Source organism: Mustela erminea, chromosome 5, assembly GCF_009829155.1.
Source record: "Mustela erminea isolate mMusErm1 chromosome 5, mMusErm1.Pri, whole genome shotgun sequence".
Lineage (NCBI taxonomy): Eukaryota > Metazoa > Chordata > Mammalia > Carnivora > Mustelidae > Mustela > Mustela erminea.
The window spans coordinates 132,349,045-132,367,555 of NC_045618.1; the positions used below are offsets into that span (position 1 = coordinate 132,349,045).

Genomic DNA, 18,511 nt, shown 5'->3' on the forward strand with positions numbered 1-18,511 from the left:
AGCATCTTTTATGTGCTTGTTGGCCATCTGTATATTTTGTTCGGAGAACCGTCTATTCAAGTCTTTTGCCCATTTTTAAATCTACTTCATTCTTTTCAAATGCTCATGACATTCCACAGTGTAGCTGACCCTTGAACAAAATTGGTTTGAACTGCATGGGTCCACTTATACGTGTATTTTTTTTTAAAAGATTTTATATATTTATTTGACAGAGATCACAAGTAGGCAGAGAGGCAGGCAGAGAGACAGAGAGGAGGAAGCAGGTTCCCTGCAGAGCAGAGAGCCCGATGTGGGGCTCGATCCCAGGACCCTGGAATCATGACCTGAGCCGAAGGCAGAGGCTTTAACCCACTGAGCCACCCAGGTGCCCCTATACGTGGATTTTTTAAGAATACAGTATTAGAAACATATTTGCTCTTCCTTATGATTTTCTTAACCTTTTCTTTTCTCTCGCTTTTGTCATTGTAAGAATACAGGGTATAATACATATAACATGCAAAATATGCAATAACTGTTAATGCTACCACTAAGGCTTCCAGTCATGAGTAGGCTATCAGTAGTTAAATTTTGGGGGAGTCAAAAGTTATACTCGGATTTTCAACTGTATGGGGACTCAGCCCCCCAACCCTTGCTTTGTTCAAGGGTTAAATGTAGAGATGTAACATAGTTAAGATTCTTTTGATGGAACTTTACATTCTTCTCAGTTTTTCTCTATTATAAACGGTGGTGCGGTAAGATGCTTCTTTGTATCCATGTGTGAATGTTTCTTTATAATATGCATTTATATTGCATTTATGCACTTATTATCTTATACTTATACTGTATAAATATACTTATACTATAAAATGCATTTATATTGCATTTATGCACTTATTATCACATTAACCATGTATATTAAAGAAAACCACCTGTATACCTATAAGTGACCCCAAAATATAACTGGGTTCCTTGGATATCTGTAATTTTTATTTTAAGGGTTCCTGCCAAACTGCTACCTAAAACAGTTATATCCATCTGTAATCTTCTCACCACTGTGTGACTACTCATTTCTTCACAACCTTGTTAAATATATTGGAAGATCTTTTGGTCAGCCACTTGTCTTAATTTGGGAGGGCTGCCTTCCACAGAAATATATAGTTTTAACATAGTCACACCTACTAATCTTTTTTCTTTTATGGCTTTTAAATTCTCCATCTTACTTGAGAATTCTATACAAAGATTATAGGCATTTTTTGTGCTTTTCCTAAGACTTCCATAGCTTAAAAAAAAAAAGTTTAGACCTTTGACCCACTTGAAATGTATTCTCATGAAGGATATAAAGTAGGAATACAAAAACTTTTCTCAAATGGATAGCCCACTAGCCATTATGACACTATAATAATCACCGACATTTACTGAGCAATACTAAATTGTCACGTACTATTTGATTTCATCCCATCTTATCAGACTTGTTTTAAGGATTAGACAACACATTTTATTTTTTCTTAGACAACACATTTTAAAGAGGTAGCAAGGAAGGCACCAAATGGTTATACTGTGCCCAATTCATACAGATAGTAAGTGGTGGAATCAGGAGTCTAACCCCACTAAGAATTACTCCACACTATTTGGCATTTCAATAAAATGTCCTTGTTCCAGATTTGAAATACCACCTTGATAATATACCAACTTGTCATAAATATATCAGTTTATGGACTTTCAATTCTACTTCAATGTTTTATTTCTCTATTCTTACACTACCTTGTGATCATTTGAAATATCTAATCTGATCTTATTATTCACCTTACTTAAAATTTTAGTAAGTTCCTGTTGACTTCACAATCAAGTCCAAACCCTTTACCATGTCATATAAGGTCCCCTCTCAGCTACCTCCCTCCCCTGGAGTCTCAGATGCAGGATCGATCTCTTTTCCCCATGTTCTAGTTAGAAAAACCGTATGATAGTGTCTGCACAGGCCAAGCAATCATTCCATGGAACATCCAAGTCTCCGTACTTTTGTTCATATGTTTCTTATGCCTCATTTCTTTGTTCATATACTGGGTGAGCACTTATTCACTTTTAAAGATTAACTCAAATATAACTACCTCTAGCCTTACCTCCCTCCCCATTCCAACCAAGTAGAAAGAAATCATTCTTTTCTCATATCCGGGTCTATCCGCTCATACCTTTAACTTGGTGCCATTATATGACTATATTTATTCACATACATGTTTCTCTTTCCTCTATTATAATACGAAAGTTTTCAGGGAAGGACCATATCTTATTAAGTACCAAAGATAACCGTAATAAATATATGTTGAGTAAATCGATATAAAACAACCACCACCAAATTATATGAGCAATCATCTGATTTATAAGAAAATGCAACAATATTTAAAATGATACAAAATATCAATTTCAAAACAATACCAAAAAGTGAGTGTATTTAATTATACTAAGCTCATAACAGGAAAAGGGTAAGAAGAATAATTCATGCTATAGCATGTTGCTAATATGAACCAGCAATAGAAAGAGTTGGTTAAGGAAGGCAGAGGAATTCTAACTTTTAAGAATTAGAACCGAGGGGCTCCATAATCATCTGGCATCCGCTCAATGTTGTACCTAATCAGGACAAAAAATTAACACTGGTAAGAAAGATGGGTCCAGAACCCACCTAAAAACCCATCCTTTACTGATTGCAACACTTTCACCTCCCCACTGTGAATCTTTTCTGTCAGTGGGAACATTTTAAAGGGATAGCGTAATGAGTGATTTTCAGCAAAAAGCTGACTTTAATATATTATCTTTATTCTTCAAAATCGAAAGTTAACAAGTAAAGGAGCCAGGCGCTAAGTCCAGGTAAGCCCAGCTCCTCCCAGCCCATATTCTTCCCACAATACTGTGTTCTTCCCAGGTTGAAAAGCGAGACAGTAAGAGACTGAGCACTAACATGGGAACATCCAAGCAAGATAAAGACCAGTTTTTATTTTTTAATAAGCTTTTAATTTCCCAGATGAGGTGCTGATCACATATACTAGGCTTTCAAAAAAAAAAAAAGGTATTTCTGGCTAAAAAGATTAGTGTAATTCAAATTACTGCTTTGTATTTAAAGCTACACATCTCTATTTCTTCTGGTAATCTTATTGTAGCAATAGGAATGTCTGCCTCATCCCCAAATCCTAGTTTTATCTTTTGCCCTTGTTCTTATTACTTTGTCTCACTCTTTCAAATGTAACTATGTATGCATTTGATACAACAATTGCTTTCAGATCTTCCTATAACCTGACCTCATTTTTAATTGATATCAGCTATCTATTAAATTGATATCAGCTGTCTATACTTTTAATCGCTTCCCCCAAGAGACAGTTCTCACCTATGGTTAGAAATGTACATGATGGGAACTCCAGGAATCTTCCGGATTCTTCGTTTAAGGTCTCGGTCAACTGTGGCCACAATGTAACACTTGTGCTGTAAAAGATGCCAATGAGTGTTCACACATTGAGTCTACTTGACACTGAATAATGGTATACTGGCTAATCTAGAGAATTACTCATTTTCACAGTAAATAGCAAAGGAAAGGTTACAACAATTTGTTCAGTACCTACTATGATCAAGGAGCTCATATTTACAAAACATTTAACAAGTTGCCCAGGGGAAATGTAGTTCTAAGACTCTTGAGGGGGTGAAGGTAGAGAAACTATTTAAAGCAGCAAATTGTTTTTTGTCACCTAAGTGGAAGGTACTTTCATATTTAGGGCAGGCAATTTCTTGATTTAGAGTAATACCCCAAAAGACTCAATGCAAAGGCTGAGTAAATGTCTTAGATGGGAGGGCCCAGCTTTTGTCTTTCCTGCAATCTCTGAGCTTGGGCCTACTCTGAGACCTCCTAGTGGTGGAGGTAGGCCACTTCCTCAGCCAGGACATCATCAGAATGGAACTCTAGGACAAGTCTGAGCCTAGCAGTTGTGAAAGCATTTAGCTGCCAGCTGTATTAGATTTTACTTCCATCATACCCCAATCTCCCAATCAATTCTGAAGAGTTGTAGCCTGGTGACAGCTGTACTGTGGGAAGTTAAGGTAAATGCTGTCTCCACCCATGGGATGGGGTGGCTAAAGGGAAGGCAGTGTGGTCACCAGGTGAAGACGGTTATCCCCAGGGGAGGAGGGTCTAGGAAGGGCAACCAATAGCAGAAGTTCTTGTCCTGCTTGCAGAAGAGCAAGAAGAATCAAAAACCTAGTTACTCCAGGGTATTTGTAAGACAGCATTCTGGGACACTCAGATGTAACTGAGAAACACTCTTGCTTAGGCATGGTGGAAAGAAACAAAATTCCTGCATGGGGAATAACAGAAATGGATGATTTCTGACTCAGGGAGGTGAAACCTGATATTATATGTCCACTCACTCAAAGTATTTTATAGGGATGAGTTGTGGAATAAAGAATCAGTAAGGGCCCCAAATCACATACAAATAAATGCAGGTGCTGAGACTTGAAACCTGTGTCTCCTCCCCAAGCCTGTGATTTTCCCATTACAGTTACAGTATACATTTCCAATCCACTTCCTCAAGTTAGTGAGGACACCTACGCTTCCTGTGAAGCACAAAGTGAACATTTAAAAACTGGTGATACCTGAGTTACTCTCTGCACTAAGCAGTCATCTGCATAGGTTCCTTTGTGTGTGCATGGTAATCGTTCAAATCTTGGATCCTTGGCAATCCTAAAGGGTTACAAAAGTGGATTAACAACAACAGCCAGGCAACCAGGTAATTTTCTGACTCTTGATCTGTAAAATAAGAGTAACTTGATCTATGTGGGGACTCTAAGACACCCCTTGCCTCCTGCACCCTATCTTCTGATTGGAAAGACAACTGAGGGAGAGGCTGCTGTGCCTTAGGTCACGTAATCTTCAGAGAACTCTGAATTAATTATGTTTCCATTTTACAAATGAGGAAGCAGATTCAGAGAGATTAATTAATTTGTTCAAAGTACACAGGTGGAAAAAGCTGGGATTCAAAACCAAACAATTCTAACCTAGCCATTTCACTTTCAGAAGCTGTCTTACACAAATCTGCAAGAGTATAGGCACAAGGACCCACTACAGAATACTTTATAATAGTGAAAAACTGCAGATCATCTGATTATCCATCAGCAACATAAAAAAAGTTAAATACATTCTGATGCCCCACCCTGTTTAAAAAAAATGAGGTAGGGCTGTCTGTACCAACACAGAAGGCTTGTTGAATAAACTCAAAAAAATTCAAACCGTTGCATAAAGAAAGTCATTGAACAATATACATATATGATTCAATTAAGAAAATACAAATTTCTGGGGCTCCTGGGTGGCTCAGTGGGTTGAGCCTCTGCCTTCGGCTCAGGTCATGACCTCAGGATCCTGGGATGGAGCCCCGCATCACACTGGGATGTCTGCTCAGCAGGGAGCCTGCTCCCCCCCCCCCCCCGCCCGCCCTGACCCCCTCCCCTCTCTGCCTACTTGTGATCACTCTGTCAAATAAATAATTTTTTTTTAAAAAGAAAATACAAATTTCTTTCCTTGTCTTTATCTACACTTGCATTTGCTTAGAAAAAAGGTCTAAAAAAAAAATACATTAACGCTTCTCAGTTGTCACCATTAGGGTGGAAGAATGGACAAAGTGTGAATATGCAGGGGGACTTCAACTTTTTATCATATGTACATGTTTAACAAATCAAACATGTTACTTTCATGCAATTTTGAAAAAAGAAAAACCCCAAGTTTGTGATTCCCAGAACCATGTTCTTCCTACTACGTAATGATGAGTCACAAACTGAATAAAACTACAAGGCAGCACATAGGTACCAAGTGCAAGAAAAATGCTCCACATTGCAGTAGTTCAGAGCTAAGTCACTGTGAATTTGGTACACTTAAAAAAAAAATTACATGGATGTTAAATGAAATAAAGATGGAAGAATATTCCATGGGCAGGCACATACGAAACAGGGCACCAACCATCTATAAATTGGGTCATTGGTGTTCAGGGAAGAGCAAGCACCCCTTCCTGGTTGGGAGAGAGTGTCTGTGCAGAGGAGAGTGAAACAGGGCTGGGAAGACAAAACCTTCTGCAATGATATTGCCAAACTGCTCTCCAAAGTGACTGTCCAGGGGCACCTGGATGGCTCAGTGGGTTAAGCCGCTGCCTTCGGCTCGGGTCATGATCTCAGGGTCCTGGGATCGAGTCCCGTATCGGGCTCTCTGCTCAGCGGGGAGCCTGCTTCCCTCTCTCTCTCTCTCTACCTGCCTCTCCATCTACTTGTGATCTCTCTCTGTCAAATAAATAAATAAAATCTTTAAAAAAAAAAAAAAAGAACAAAGTGACTGTCCACTTTACATCCGTATCTGTCAAATATGAGAATTCCCACTGGTCCCCAGTCTCAACTATCCACGGCATTGTTAAGCAGACTTTTCAATTCTTGCCAATCGGCTGCATATGAAATGATATCTCCTTGTGAATTTAAGGATTTTGTCTTTTTCTCATAGATCTGTAGTTTTTTATATATTTTGAAACTAAGCACTTTGTTGATTATATGCATTACTAGTATCTTCTCACTATCTGTGACTTACTGTTTTGCTTTGTTTGTGCTACCTTTTGTTATAAAGTAGTATTCAACTTCTCTCTTTCTTTAAGATTTTATTTATTTATTTGACGGAGAGTGTGAGAGACCACAAGCAGAGGGAGGGGCAGAGAGAGAGGGAGAAGCAGCCTCCCTGCAAATAAGCAGAGAGCCCGAGGCAGGGCTCGATTCCAGGACCCTAAGACCTGAGCCCAAGGCAGACGCTTAACAGACTGAGCCACCCAGGTGCCCCAGTATTCAACAGCAATATAATCAGATCAGTTAGTTTTCTATTATGGCTTGGACTCCTTCAGAAAGCCCTGCCCACTCCAAAATCATGAAAATATTCTCTGTATTTTCTATAAAAGTCTAGATACTTAATCTACCTGGAAATGATTTTTGTGAAAGAGGGAAATCCAATTTTGTTTCTTTCCATAGTGACTATATATATATATATATATATATATATATATTTAAAGATTTTATTTATTTGACAGAGAGATCACAAGTAGGCAGAGAGGCAGGCAGACAGAGAGGGAGAAGCAGGTTCCCCGCTGAGCAGAGAGCCCGATGCAGGGCTCAATCCCAGGACCCCGAGACCATGACATGAGCTGAAGGCAGAGGCCTAACCCACTGAGTCACCCAGGTGCCCCTATATATATATATATACTTTTTTTCCATTTTATTTTATTTTATTTCTTTTCAGTGTTCCAGCATTCACTGTTTATGTACCACACTCAGTGCTCCATGCAATACGTGCCCTCCACAATATCCACCACCAGGCTCATCCAACCCCCCACCCCTCTCCATTCCAAAAGATAATATTTTAATAATTTATCACTTTCCCTTTCAGCTAAACAGTGCTACCATTCTTATATACTGGGTTTCCATTTTTATTTTTTTCCATTTTTCTTTGCCTTAAAAAAAAAAAACTAGCTTTATTACATATAAATGAAATATAATAAAATTTACTGACAACACATGCAAAATTTGATGCGTTTTGACAAATTCAGATATCCATGTCACCTATCTCCACAACTGAGATATAAAACATCTCTGTCACTACAAAAGGTTCCCTGTGTCCCTTTGCAGTTAATCCACTTTTCCCATGCTCAGCTTCAGCTAACTACAGTATTCTATTAGCACAGTTTTGTCTTTTCTGGAATTTCATGTAAATGGAATCACACTTCTGGAAGGCTGGAAATGTTCTATTTCATGACTATAAGGGTGGTTCCATAACTGTACACATTTGCCCAACCCATCAAATTATATCATTAAACTTGGTGAATTTTATAGCATATAATGTACACCTTTAAAAGGTGACACACTCAGAGACACACAAATTCACTGGTACATCTTGGACCTTGATTGAATGTTTTACCCATGCATGATTTTGTAATATTATTCACTGATCATTTGGAAAATGCCAACTCATTGAATTATACAAATCTTCCAAAGTATTAACATATTTCATTACAAAATTACCAAAAAAAAAAAAATCATACTCAGTATCTTCACTGGTCTCAACAGAAAGGTCTTTTAGTATTGGGAATGTGATAAGCTTGTGATTTTTCAAAACTCTAATTTTCACTTCAAAGCTTGAATTTTATCATTGGCAGCTAATACAGTGAAGATTTTCCCTGAAGTAACAGATGAACTGCATTAATTTTTGAGAAACTATCTATCTGCAAATTTAGTCTGAAAAATCAGTGTTTGTCAGTTACTCTTCGCATAAAAATGACATTCCATGAAAAAGCAGCTGGTCTGGCTCACAACTCAAACAAGCACACAAATGCTTTTCACTGAGGCAACCTTCACTCTTGGGATGTGGCAGAAGTGTTTTAGGTGTATTTTACACTTCATCACAAGGAAAACTGATGTCTACTCTAAGGTTGAGATTTAACAAAGTCAACAAATTTTACTACTTCATCAAGGATATTCTTAAGGGACTCTGAGATTTTTTTGTTGTTTTTGTTTTAAATATTTTATTTTTTTAAGTAATCTCTGAACCCAATTTACGGCTCAAGTTTATAATCCCGAGATCAAAAGTTGTATGCTCTACCGACTGAGCCAGCCAGGCACCCCTGTGTTGTTTTTGTTGTTCTGAACTGCTAGTGAGGGGCAGTGAAGAATACAAAGTCTACCAGCATTATTTGGGTCCACTATCTTGACTGGTACTAAGGCACCAGTACTTCTGCCCTCAGTACAAATGTCAGCACAGTGAAGAGACAACGTCTTCATATTATTATGAAAATAGTTTTGTTAGGCTCCCTGCGCAAAGGTGTCTGGGACTTCTAGGGGTCCATGGACCATACTTTGGGAACCCCTAGTTTTAATTCAAGTGAACTTTCTAGAGTAAGCTCAAAACTCAAAATGTGACTCCTTTAAGTATGAGATTCTAAAAGATATCTAGATAGCTAATAAAAAGACACTTTCTAACTGAAAATCCAGAGGAACTTAAAAGGAGGCCTACAAGACCAATAGGCCTAACTTCATTCAAAAAACTGCAGCTTAGGGACGCCTAGGTGGCTCAATCAGTTAAGTGTCTGACTTCAGCTCAGGTCCTGATTTGGGGCTCCTGGGATAGACCCCCACAGCGTGACCAGCTTCCTGCTCAAGGGGGAGCCTGCTTCTCTCTCTTCCTCTGCCCACGGCACCCCTGCACCCCAGCTCATGCTCTTTCTCTCTCTCAAATAAAATCTTTAAATTCTTTAACCTTCAAATGTTTGCCTTCTTTCTTTTTAAAAAATATTTTATTTATTTATTTGACACAGAGAGTGAGTGAGAGAGGGAATACAAGCTGGGGGAGTGGGAGAGGGAGAAGCAGGCCTCCCACCGAGCAGGGAGTCTGATGTGGCTCGATCCCAGGACCCTGGTATCATGACCTGAGCCGAAGGCAGATGCTTATCGACTGAGGCACCCAGGCGCCCCAAATGTTTGCTTTCTTGATCATGAATAGTTAACTAGTTCTGTATGGTTTTTATTTGTAGTAATTATCCAAGAAATCTTCAGACAGCAAACAGATGAAGGAGGATCACAAGAATCTTGTGTACACCAATCTAGACCAGCTCCTTCCTACCTTAGAGCCACTCGATACTTCTGCCCCAGTTTCTCAATTTCAGCCATTACACAGTCAGTTATACAAGGGATACCTGCCAGGAAAAAAATACATATTGATAACAGAACCTGTAAAGAAACTGGTTTTACTCTCTCTGAATTATATCCCATTCAGAGTCTTGAAAAGACCCATGAGGCTTCTCGAATGACAGCAGAATAACACACTGAAATGAACAGGAAGAACAAGAGGTGAATAAAATCCCTATTGATGAGGAAAGTAGAGAACTGAACCATCCCAGTTCCACACTACAGATTCATAAAGTGTCATGAATGTGCCTGGGGGAAAAAATTAAGCTAGATCCCTGTCATCCTTTCTACATTAAAATAAATTCTAGATGGAAAAAAATTTAAATATGAGCCCAAAGAAACCAAACAATTAATCAGAAAATGTAAATTCAATTCCATAAAAATAGAAAACTTCTGTTTGACAGCGATGGAAGTCATATTAAAATAAAAATAAACTAGGAAAAGTACTTCTACACCTTCATCAAAGGGCAAATTTCTTTAATATACAAAGAACTTGTTATGTTATGTGCTTGTTATGTTATGTGCTATTTGCCAGCCACTGGGCCAAGCACTTTAGGAGGATATCTCACTTCTTATTCTGAATAATTCCTATCAGGTAGCATTGTGATTATTATCATCCCCATTTTACAGATCAGGAACCTAAGGCACAAAGAAGTTAAGTAGAAGCAAATGGTGAAGCCAAGACTTGAATAGAGACTGTCAGGCTATAGACTGGATTCTTTTTTTTCTTTTCTTAAGAGCAATACTTAATCCTAGCACATCGCTAGTTACCTCTTTCTCCCTATGTGTTGAGATTTATTTTTTTAATTTTAATTTTCTTAACATATAATGAATTATTTGCCCCAGGGGTCCAGGTCTGTGAATCATCAGTCTTACACACTTCACAGCACTCACCATAGCACTTACCCTCCCCAATGTCCATCACCCAGCCGCCCCATCCTTCCCATGCCCCCTCCCCTCCAGCAACCCTCAGTTTATAGACTGGATTCTTAACCACCATGCTACATTTCAGTTAATATTCAGGTCATAGAGGAAGACATACAATGGTCAACAAACATAAGGGTGCTCAATCTCACTTCTAGTTAAAGAGCTATAAACTGAAACAAGATTTTATTTTCTACCTATTAGAGTGGCAAAGATTAAACAAGGAAAATACCCAATATTGAGGAAACAGGTATTCTCACTCTAAGTTAGTAAGTATAAAAATATGTATTACTATTTTAGGGCAATTTTGCAATATGTTAAAGTAAGAAAATATACATACCCCTTGAAATTGCAATACCATTTCCTAGAAATGTATCCTACAGAACTACTCCACCCTAACAGAGACATAGTTACAGTGATATCCACTACAGCCTTATTTATAGTAAGGTAAAGACTGCAAGTAATCCAAGTATCAAATAGAATATTAATTTTTAAAAATTATATAAGTACTATGAAAACTTAAAAAAAAGAATAAAATCCACTATATATACTGACACAGCAAAATGTTCAAGATATATTTTGTTCAAGGGGCACCTGGCTGGTTCAGTTGGTTGAGTGTCTGCCTTCCGCTCAGGTCATGATCCCAAGGTCCTGGGATCAAGCCCTGCACTGGGTTGGAGGTGGTCCCTGTTCAGCAGGAGTCTGCCTCTCCCTATTCCCCTGCCTTCTCCCCACCACTTGAGCGTGCGCATGCTCTCTCTCTAATAAATAAATACCCCTTAAAAAATGTATTCGTTATTTGTTCAATGTAAAAGTAAGAAAAAAATGGTTGAGTTATCTAGCCATACAATGGAATGTTATTTGGTAATCTAAAGAAATGATGTATTGATACAGGCTTTAACATTTAGTCTTGAAAACACGCTAAATGTAAGAGGACAAAATATTTTATGATCTCGTTTTAATGAAATGTCCAAAATAGGTAAATCTATAGAGACATATGGCAAGTTAGTGGTTGTCTAGGGAGGGAAAGAGGAAAGGCTGGGGATGATGGTTAAAGGGTTCAGAGTTTCTTTCTGGGTAGTAAAATATTCTAAAATTTATTTTGAATACGCTAAAAGCCATGGAATCATACACTTTAAATGGTATGTGAATTTATGTCTCCAAGTTGCTTAAAAAGGCACAAAGACAAATTGTAAATAATCTAGGATCCACTTTCATTAATAAAATAAACAAAATTAACTTATAATTCACAGAGATTTTATATTATGTTTTAAAGGGATACCTAGATGGCTCAGTTGGTTAAGCATCTGACCCTTGATTTCAGCTCAGGCCTTGATCTAAGGGCCATGAGCTCAGGTCCCACACTGGGCTCCACACTGGGTGTGGAGCCTATTGAGAAAAAAAAAAAAAAACAAACAAACCTAAAAAATAAAAATAAAAACTGTCCCTCCCTGAGGAAAGGCGTTATAGGGGGCTTTAATGTTTTTATGCTAGATTTTTTTCCACAAGTACAGAAATATTTTTGAATGTGGACAAAGTTAAATTCTAAACTAAAGTACAATATCCAGAAGAAGAAACAGTTGTAAAATGGAGGTACGAAATCAGTAAGATCAAACAGTCATGGAGTCAGAGGGCAATATGCAACTTAAGAGGGTCAATTTCAGAACCACGTAGCAGTAAACCAACCAAGGGCTTGCATGTGGAGCAGGAAGGTAGGCCCAGGAAGAGGACTATCAAGGAAGGGAAGGTAGCAGGGAAGAACCCTCATGGGCAGAAAAGAAAGATGATAGAAAGCTAACTATCCTCCCTTGTTGGATATCAGGGAGGAATGGGACCAGGAGCTGTGAAAAGGCCAAAGGGGCATCTTCAAAGGAAAAGGAAGATAAAGGTCTTCCTTCAGGTATACAGACAAGTGAAGATAAATTGAATAGTTACAGCTTAAAAACAATCAAGGAATCTCCTAGGTAAATGAATTTGTACCGTACTTGAATATTTCTTCCTTTCCTTTGAGGTATTATGTTATATAGAAGACTGCAGAAACTGGTATTTTCCTTAAAAAGTTTTTATTTTATTATTACTGTTTTTTTTTTTTTTTTTTTTTTTTTTTTTTTTTTAAGAGAGGCAGAGACAGGTGGAGAGGCAGAGGAAGAGGGTGGATCTTAAGCAGGTTCCAAGTCCAGCACAGAGCCCAATACTGGGTTCGATCCCACAACCCTGAGATCATGACCTAACCCAAAATCAAGAGTCGGATGCTGAACTGACTGAGCCACCAGTCAGTTTGAGGTATCCCAATAAGTTTGCTTCTAAAAAAGGCACAGTGAGAGCATTCAGCTGTACACATTATAGCTATATTCCCAAGGTATCCATATCCAGAGAAAGCACTCCTCTCAGATGAGAGCTTTCCTAAATGGTCACCATTTAGATAACAGTGATGGACCTATAGAGTCAAGGAAACAATTTGCCTTCAAAGGGCCATGCCTGAACCTCCATCCATTTCATTTATAAGTAGGTCACGGCATTTCTAGATAAGCAGCTAGCACACTTTATTTATAGTCATAAAAAACACCATGGGAATACTAAAGTTTACCACATGTACTGTCTTCCCTCATCCAAGGCCACTCTAGTCCACTCTCACTGGAAGGTAGGGTCCCCATTTCAGGTTATTCTTTATTTTTTTTTATTAATTAATTTTTTAAAATATCTTTTCAGCGTAACAGTATTGTTTTTGCACCTCACCCAATGCTCCATGCAATATGTGCCCTCCTTAATACCCACCACCTGGCTCCCCAACCTCCCCCCCTCCCCCCCACCCCTTCAAAACCCTCAGGTTGTTTTTCTTTATTATTCCAACAAACTTAAACCAATTAAAGTATTACACATCCACAGCTTAAAAAGAAATATGGCAAAGTCTGTGTGAAAAAAATCCTTTCCCACCCCACCAATTCGGATCCTCAGAGACCACTATTTTACTTCATTAGCTGTTTTTCTCATTTGGTGGTTACCTTCATATCTTGATATAATAAATTTATGCACTTTTGTATTTATTAATTTTAAAGCATTTAAAGAAATTAGATCTCATACTCATCACATTTCTTACCACATCTTCCCAACTTGTTATTTTCAATCAATCAATAAACAACATTTACGTTACTATCACTCTATAAATGTTCATTATATAGCATCCTTTAAAAATTAAAGCACATGCAAATTTTTTCCTTCAATTTATTCTTTATGGCAAAGTATAAGTCTAGTTTTCATTTGTACCTTTAAAAAAAGGTAAAAAAATACAAATGTAAATATATTAAAAAATATAAATATAAATCCCTCACAAAATGCAAGAACAGATCTCACTATGAGGAAGTGATTTCCTTGTACATGGCCTGGATTTTCTTCTTTTTCTTACTCATGGTAGTGAAGGAAGATTAGTTGAGGGAGGGGACACCCAAACACAAGGGAAAGCTACTAATGGTAAACTCACATCTAGGTATAAATAACCTACTTCTGGTCCTTTGTGGTGCAAATAAATACCACACTGAATAAACTTAGGAGTCATGAAACAGCATCACTTCTAGTTCTGTGACCACAAATGGCAAAATATCTTATTTAGCTTTTCCACAAAGGAGCAGAATGGAGAATGTTTCCTCCTTGATGTAAAAGAATTCTGAAAAACATAATAAATTTTCATTTACCCAGAATTTTAAAATCCGAAATTCTAAAACAAAAAATTCCCATTCCATGTTCCAAATTGATGTCCGTAACATCAAAGCAGTCTAAGTATGTTCTGACTGTGACGTTTAATTATTTCCAGTCAAGTTTGCATTATGTTTCAACTCACTGTAAATGGTCATTGCTACAATGAGCAAATTAAATGACCAGAAATCCAAATAACTAAGACCCCACTCCCCTCTTTTCATGTATTTGGATAATTATAATTATTCTTTATAAATGATATGAAATGTAAAATTATGATACTCACACTTGGCATAAAGACAGTCCATCATTGACTGTACTAAGTCAAGTTTGGCTTTAATGGAAAAGTTGATAAAGTTGGTATCAACCAGGATGTGGTAAGGTGGGCCCAGCTGTGTGTTATATTGGAAGAATAAGCAGGAAGGATGTTGGGGGCTGAAGGAAGAAGACACAAAACACAAAGTAATGTCTACATTGATACTTTGATATCAGCAATACAAATGGAGTCTCTGCTTTAAACTGTTGGCTATAAATTAAGCTCCTTTTCCTTATTTATTGGAAATAAACTCTAATAAATTTATTATTATAAATTACCAATTTAGGGCAAAATGAGATAACAAAGAAAATATGATGGTGTTTCATAAAATTAAGTGTATTTTTTAAAGAAGAATGACCTTGAAATTTTGTCCTTACTATTTTTGATGATACATTCTTTCATCAATGCTGGTGTGTTAAACAATGATAATATTTCTTTTGAAAGATCATGGCAAAGGGAAAAAAATTAGTAATTCTAGATCTAATCCCCAAGATTTTAGGGGAAATTTCACTGCTCCATTAAATCCAAAAACTTCCAACTACTAGAATGGATACACGTTCACCAATATCACTTTCATTTGCATAGTTGTGCCAGACTTACAGATGGCTTACAGAACAGCTCAGGGAAAGCCTGGGTTTCTAAGATTTCTATGGTTCTAAAATGTCAGGTTTCTAGGTTTAAAGGAAAACTTAAAATTTTTGATTACTCACACTTCTCTTTCCTTGAGTGCACTGGGATCTTTCTTTTCTTTTTTTTTAGGTTTTAATCTATCCTTTTCTTTACTAGGAAAAAAAAAAGTAAATTAAATGCAAGAGAGAAGGAAAAACTCACTGTAGTTATAATCTCATTCAACATTTAAAGTTTCTTTCTTTCTTCTTCTTCTTTTTTTGCTTACAAAGGAAATTCCTATTTTGTGATTTCTTCATGTTAATACTCACACCCACTTTCTAAGCATAAATAATTGTGTGGAACTGAGTGGGAAGTAGGCTGAAAGTAACTAATCAGTTAAACATAATGAAATTTTAAAATCTCTAGCCAATAATCCATAAAACTTGTTAAAGGGGGGACACCAGGGCTGCTCAGTCAGTTGAGCTTCTGTCTTCCGCTCAGGTCATGATCTCAGAGTCCTGGGATCAAGTCCCACATCGCAGGCTCCCTGCTTAGTTGGGAGTCTGCTTCTCCCACTGCATGACACTCCCCTGCTTGTGCTCTCTCTCTGACAAATAAATAAATAAAATCTAAAAAAAATTGTTAATGGGTAAATAAATGTTAGTTATACTATCATTTCTTTGTCAGAAGCTCTTCATATCAAGGATCAAAATCCATTTCAGTGCAGTGGAGAAACAGGCTAACATTTATCTTCTGAAGACTCCAATGTTCCAATAGTAGGGAGCAAAAAGGTTCCCCTATATGTCTCTTATAAAAGACAAAAACGTAAAAACACGTACACAAAATTTAACACTTAACTGGAAATAAAACATTATCAAAGAGGCAGATTCCCTAAAAATTACATAACACATACATACTAAAGGCTGAGAATACAATTTAGGAACTGAAGAGCATTTCTTTGTTCTAAGGTTATTAAACACAATGAAGACCAGTCTTTCTCTTCTCTCTTTCCTTTCCTTCCTTTCTAAAGTAAGCTCTAGGCCCAAGGTGGGGCTTGCACTCACCACCCTAGATCAACAGTCCCGTGATCTACTGAGTCAGCCAGGTGCCCCAAGACCACTTCTTATTTCATAACTTTGTCTATTCTTCACTGAAGCAAGGAAGCTTACAATAGGGAGTACCATTTCACTCTCCCACAGTGGTTTGGATTCTTGTAAGATTTATAAAATAGAGACATCTAGGTGTTTTCCCATTCTTTCTTTTAGAAATATTTAAGTGACAGATGCTGGGAACACAAGGCAAACATGGTCTCTGACCTCACCGTTTTTCAACAGTCTTAACAAATTTTTTCCCCACTGGGGATTATAAGAAAGGTAATGGCAAGAACACAAAGATATTCCAACCTACCAACTTCAAGGGAGCTTAAATGTGATATGACAGATAAAATACATAAAAACGGTGGAAGAGAGCGAACACTTCAGAAATGTTCAATTCCCACCCCCTTCCCCAGTGTAATCGCTCAGCATCTAAGTGGCTGTTACACACTTGCCTACTATCCTATGCTATACAAAACCAAGAAACAAAAACTTTAAACGTAAGCGTAAACACAAAATAAAGACAAAACTCTTACTACTTCTGTCCTCCTAACTCTTTTATCTTCGGGAATAGATTTATTCCAGATACTCACAGCCTCTGATCTCGGAGACTAAGCATTCGCTTCATAGTCGCATACTTCCTTGCTTTCTTTTGCTTCCCCTTGAAACAGAAATTTTAGAGTTAAAATAATTAGAAATACATAGTATCTTCTTGAGTTCTTTCTCTTGTTTTGTCCATTCCCTTCCCTTCTTCCCTCAGATACCCACCATCTCTTATTCTCTGTGCCCCAATCTGGTCCTCCGCTCCCCACTCGCTACAGCATAGCAGGCACCTTTAGGAGCCAGTTTAAGAACTACAATCAGAATGAAAATAATTAAGAGCAATACAGAGGAAATTTGGCTAACGGCTGACTGGCTCGACCTCTCCCAAAACGTGGTCTAACAAAATAACTTCACCAACCCTCCCCTCACCATGTTCACGTCGTACTCTTGTTTCTTCCGGAATCACCATCGCGCGACACTTTTGCGTCATCCAAATGTTGCTTCCTGCAAAGCCTAGCCCGGAAGCGGAAGCCGCTTTGGAAAACGGAAAAGCTTGGAGCCGGTTCCCAGCCGGAGCCGAGATCCGTACAGGGGTCTCTGCGGGGAGGATCTTGGGCCAGTCTTGCTGCGGTGCTGCAGCCGCCGCCCCCGACAGCAGAGCTGGGACTCTACCGCGCTGCTCGGGTAACGTTTCTCTCCTGTCCCACTGTAGCCCGGGACACTGCCCCAGGACCTCCCTGCACCAGAGTTCCAGAGAGGCAGGACAGGGATGGGGGAACAGACTTTAGGGTTTTCCACTAGTTTAGGGAAACACATTTTCCTCATCTCTCAGTGCTGGGGTTCAGGTCTCTAGGGTGCAGGTGGGAGGTTCTATTACCTACTCGGTTCTCCTCGCTGACATGGTGCTTCGTGCAGCTAGGTGGATGAGTCTCACGATTTTCTCAAGTAAATACTGTGGTTTCATCTCGGTGCAGAGAGGGATGAATCATCGTTTGAGGGCCTTCTTTAGACCATCTCTAGGAAATTGGGACATAAGCTTTACATATGTTATTAGTTACCAAGCCAGGAAAATGGTGGGGAAATAATTGACATTTATTGGGAAGCCTGTTGTGTCACCCTTAATAGAAAAGGGACAGTTTTTGAGAATAAGAAGGGAAAGAGAATTTCCATTTTTTTGAGTAACTGCTGTGTACTTTGGTGGTTCTTAACCTTTCAGAGATCCAGGTATCCCTTGAAGGTTTGTGGACAGCCCGAGACGATTCTTAAAGGGGGGGGGGGCACATACAACATTTTTCGTACAATTGGTAAGACAAAGAGACTCTGAAGCCCTTCTGTGGACACTTGATGTCTGTGAACGTAAGGTTAAGAACCCTTATCTTGTATACTATACATGGCACTTGCATTATCTACTTTGACCTTCACCATAACTTAAGTGCCTGCCTTTTACATACCAGAAGCTGAGGTTTGACTTTGTTCAAGGGTTTGTTCAGGTTTGATTTGATTCCAAAGCCTGTAATCTCTTATTGCACAAAACTATCCTAGTGTTTGAAATCCAAAAATGTTATTAGGTTTAAAAAAAAGAAAAAACTGACCGTTTCATAAAACACGGTGCATCGATTAACGT

General features: G+C 38.2%; 2 protein-coding genes across 6 annotated transcripts in view; one reads left to right on the forward strand and one right to left on the reverse strand.

Moving 5' to 3' along the window:
• Positions 1-392: 392 nt before the first annotated feature.
• Positions 393-17,389, reverse strand: FCF1 (FCF1 rRNA-processing protein). Of its 3 annotated transcripts, XM_032344927.1 has the most exons (9): positions 17,317-17,364; positions 17,113-17,198; positions 16,938-17,005; positions 15,352-15,423; positions 14,612-14,760; positions 9,647-9,719; positions 4,609-4,696; positions 3,353-3,447; positions 393-2,601 (listed from the first exon to the last, which is right to left on the reverse strand). In XM_032344927.1, exons 2-9 carry the CDS (start codon positions 17,113-17,115, stop codon positions 2,553-2,555), a joined length of 597 nt encoding a protein of 198 aa, XP_032200818.1. In that variant the 5' UTR covers positions 17,116-17,198; positions 17,317-17,364; the 3' UTR covers positions 393-2,552. The 3 variants fall into 3 exon arrangements, with proteins under 3 accessions (XP_032200818.1, XP_032200817.1, XP_032200819.1); XM_032344926.1 differs by lacking the exon at positions 17,113-17,198 and having other exon boundaries at positions 17,317-17,389; XM_032344928.1 differs by having other exon boundaries at positions 17,113-17,330.
• A 10-nt stretch (positions 17,390-17,399) lies between these two features.
• Positions 17,400-18,511, forward strand: part of AREL1 (apoptosis resistant E3 ubiquitin protein ligase 1) — a 46,938-nt gene continuing 45,826 nt past the window's right edge. For all 3 annotated transcript variants that reach the window (XM_032344919.1, XM_032344924.1, XM_032344925.1), the window contains exon 1: positions 17,400-17,571. The gene's annotated coding sequence lies outside the window, so the exon portion shown is untranslated. The remainder of the gene's footprint in view (positions 17,572-18,511) is intronic.

Coding starts and splice junctions, on each gene's coding strand:
- FCF1 (XM_032344926.1), bottom strand. Junction 9,720..14,611: donor GGACTGTCTTTATGCCAAGT/GTGAGTATCATA, acceptor TTTTCCTGGCAG/GTATCCCTTGTATAACTGAC. Junction 4,697..9,646: donor AAGTATCGAGTGGCTCTAAG/GTAGGAAGGAGC, acceptor GTAACCCTTTAG/GATTGCCAAGGATCCAAGAT.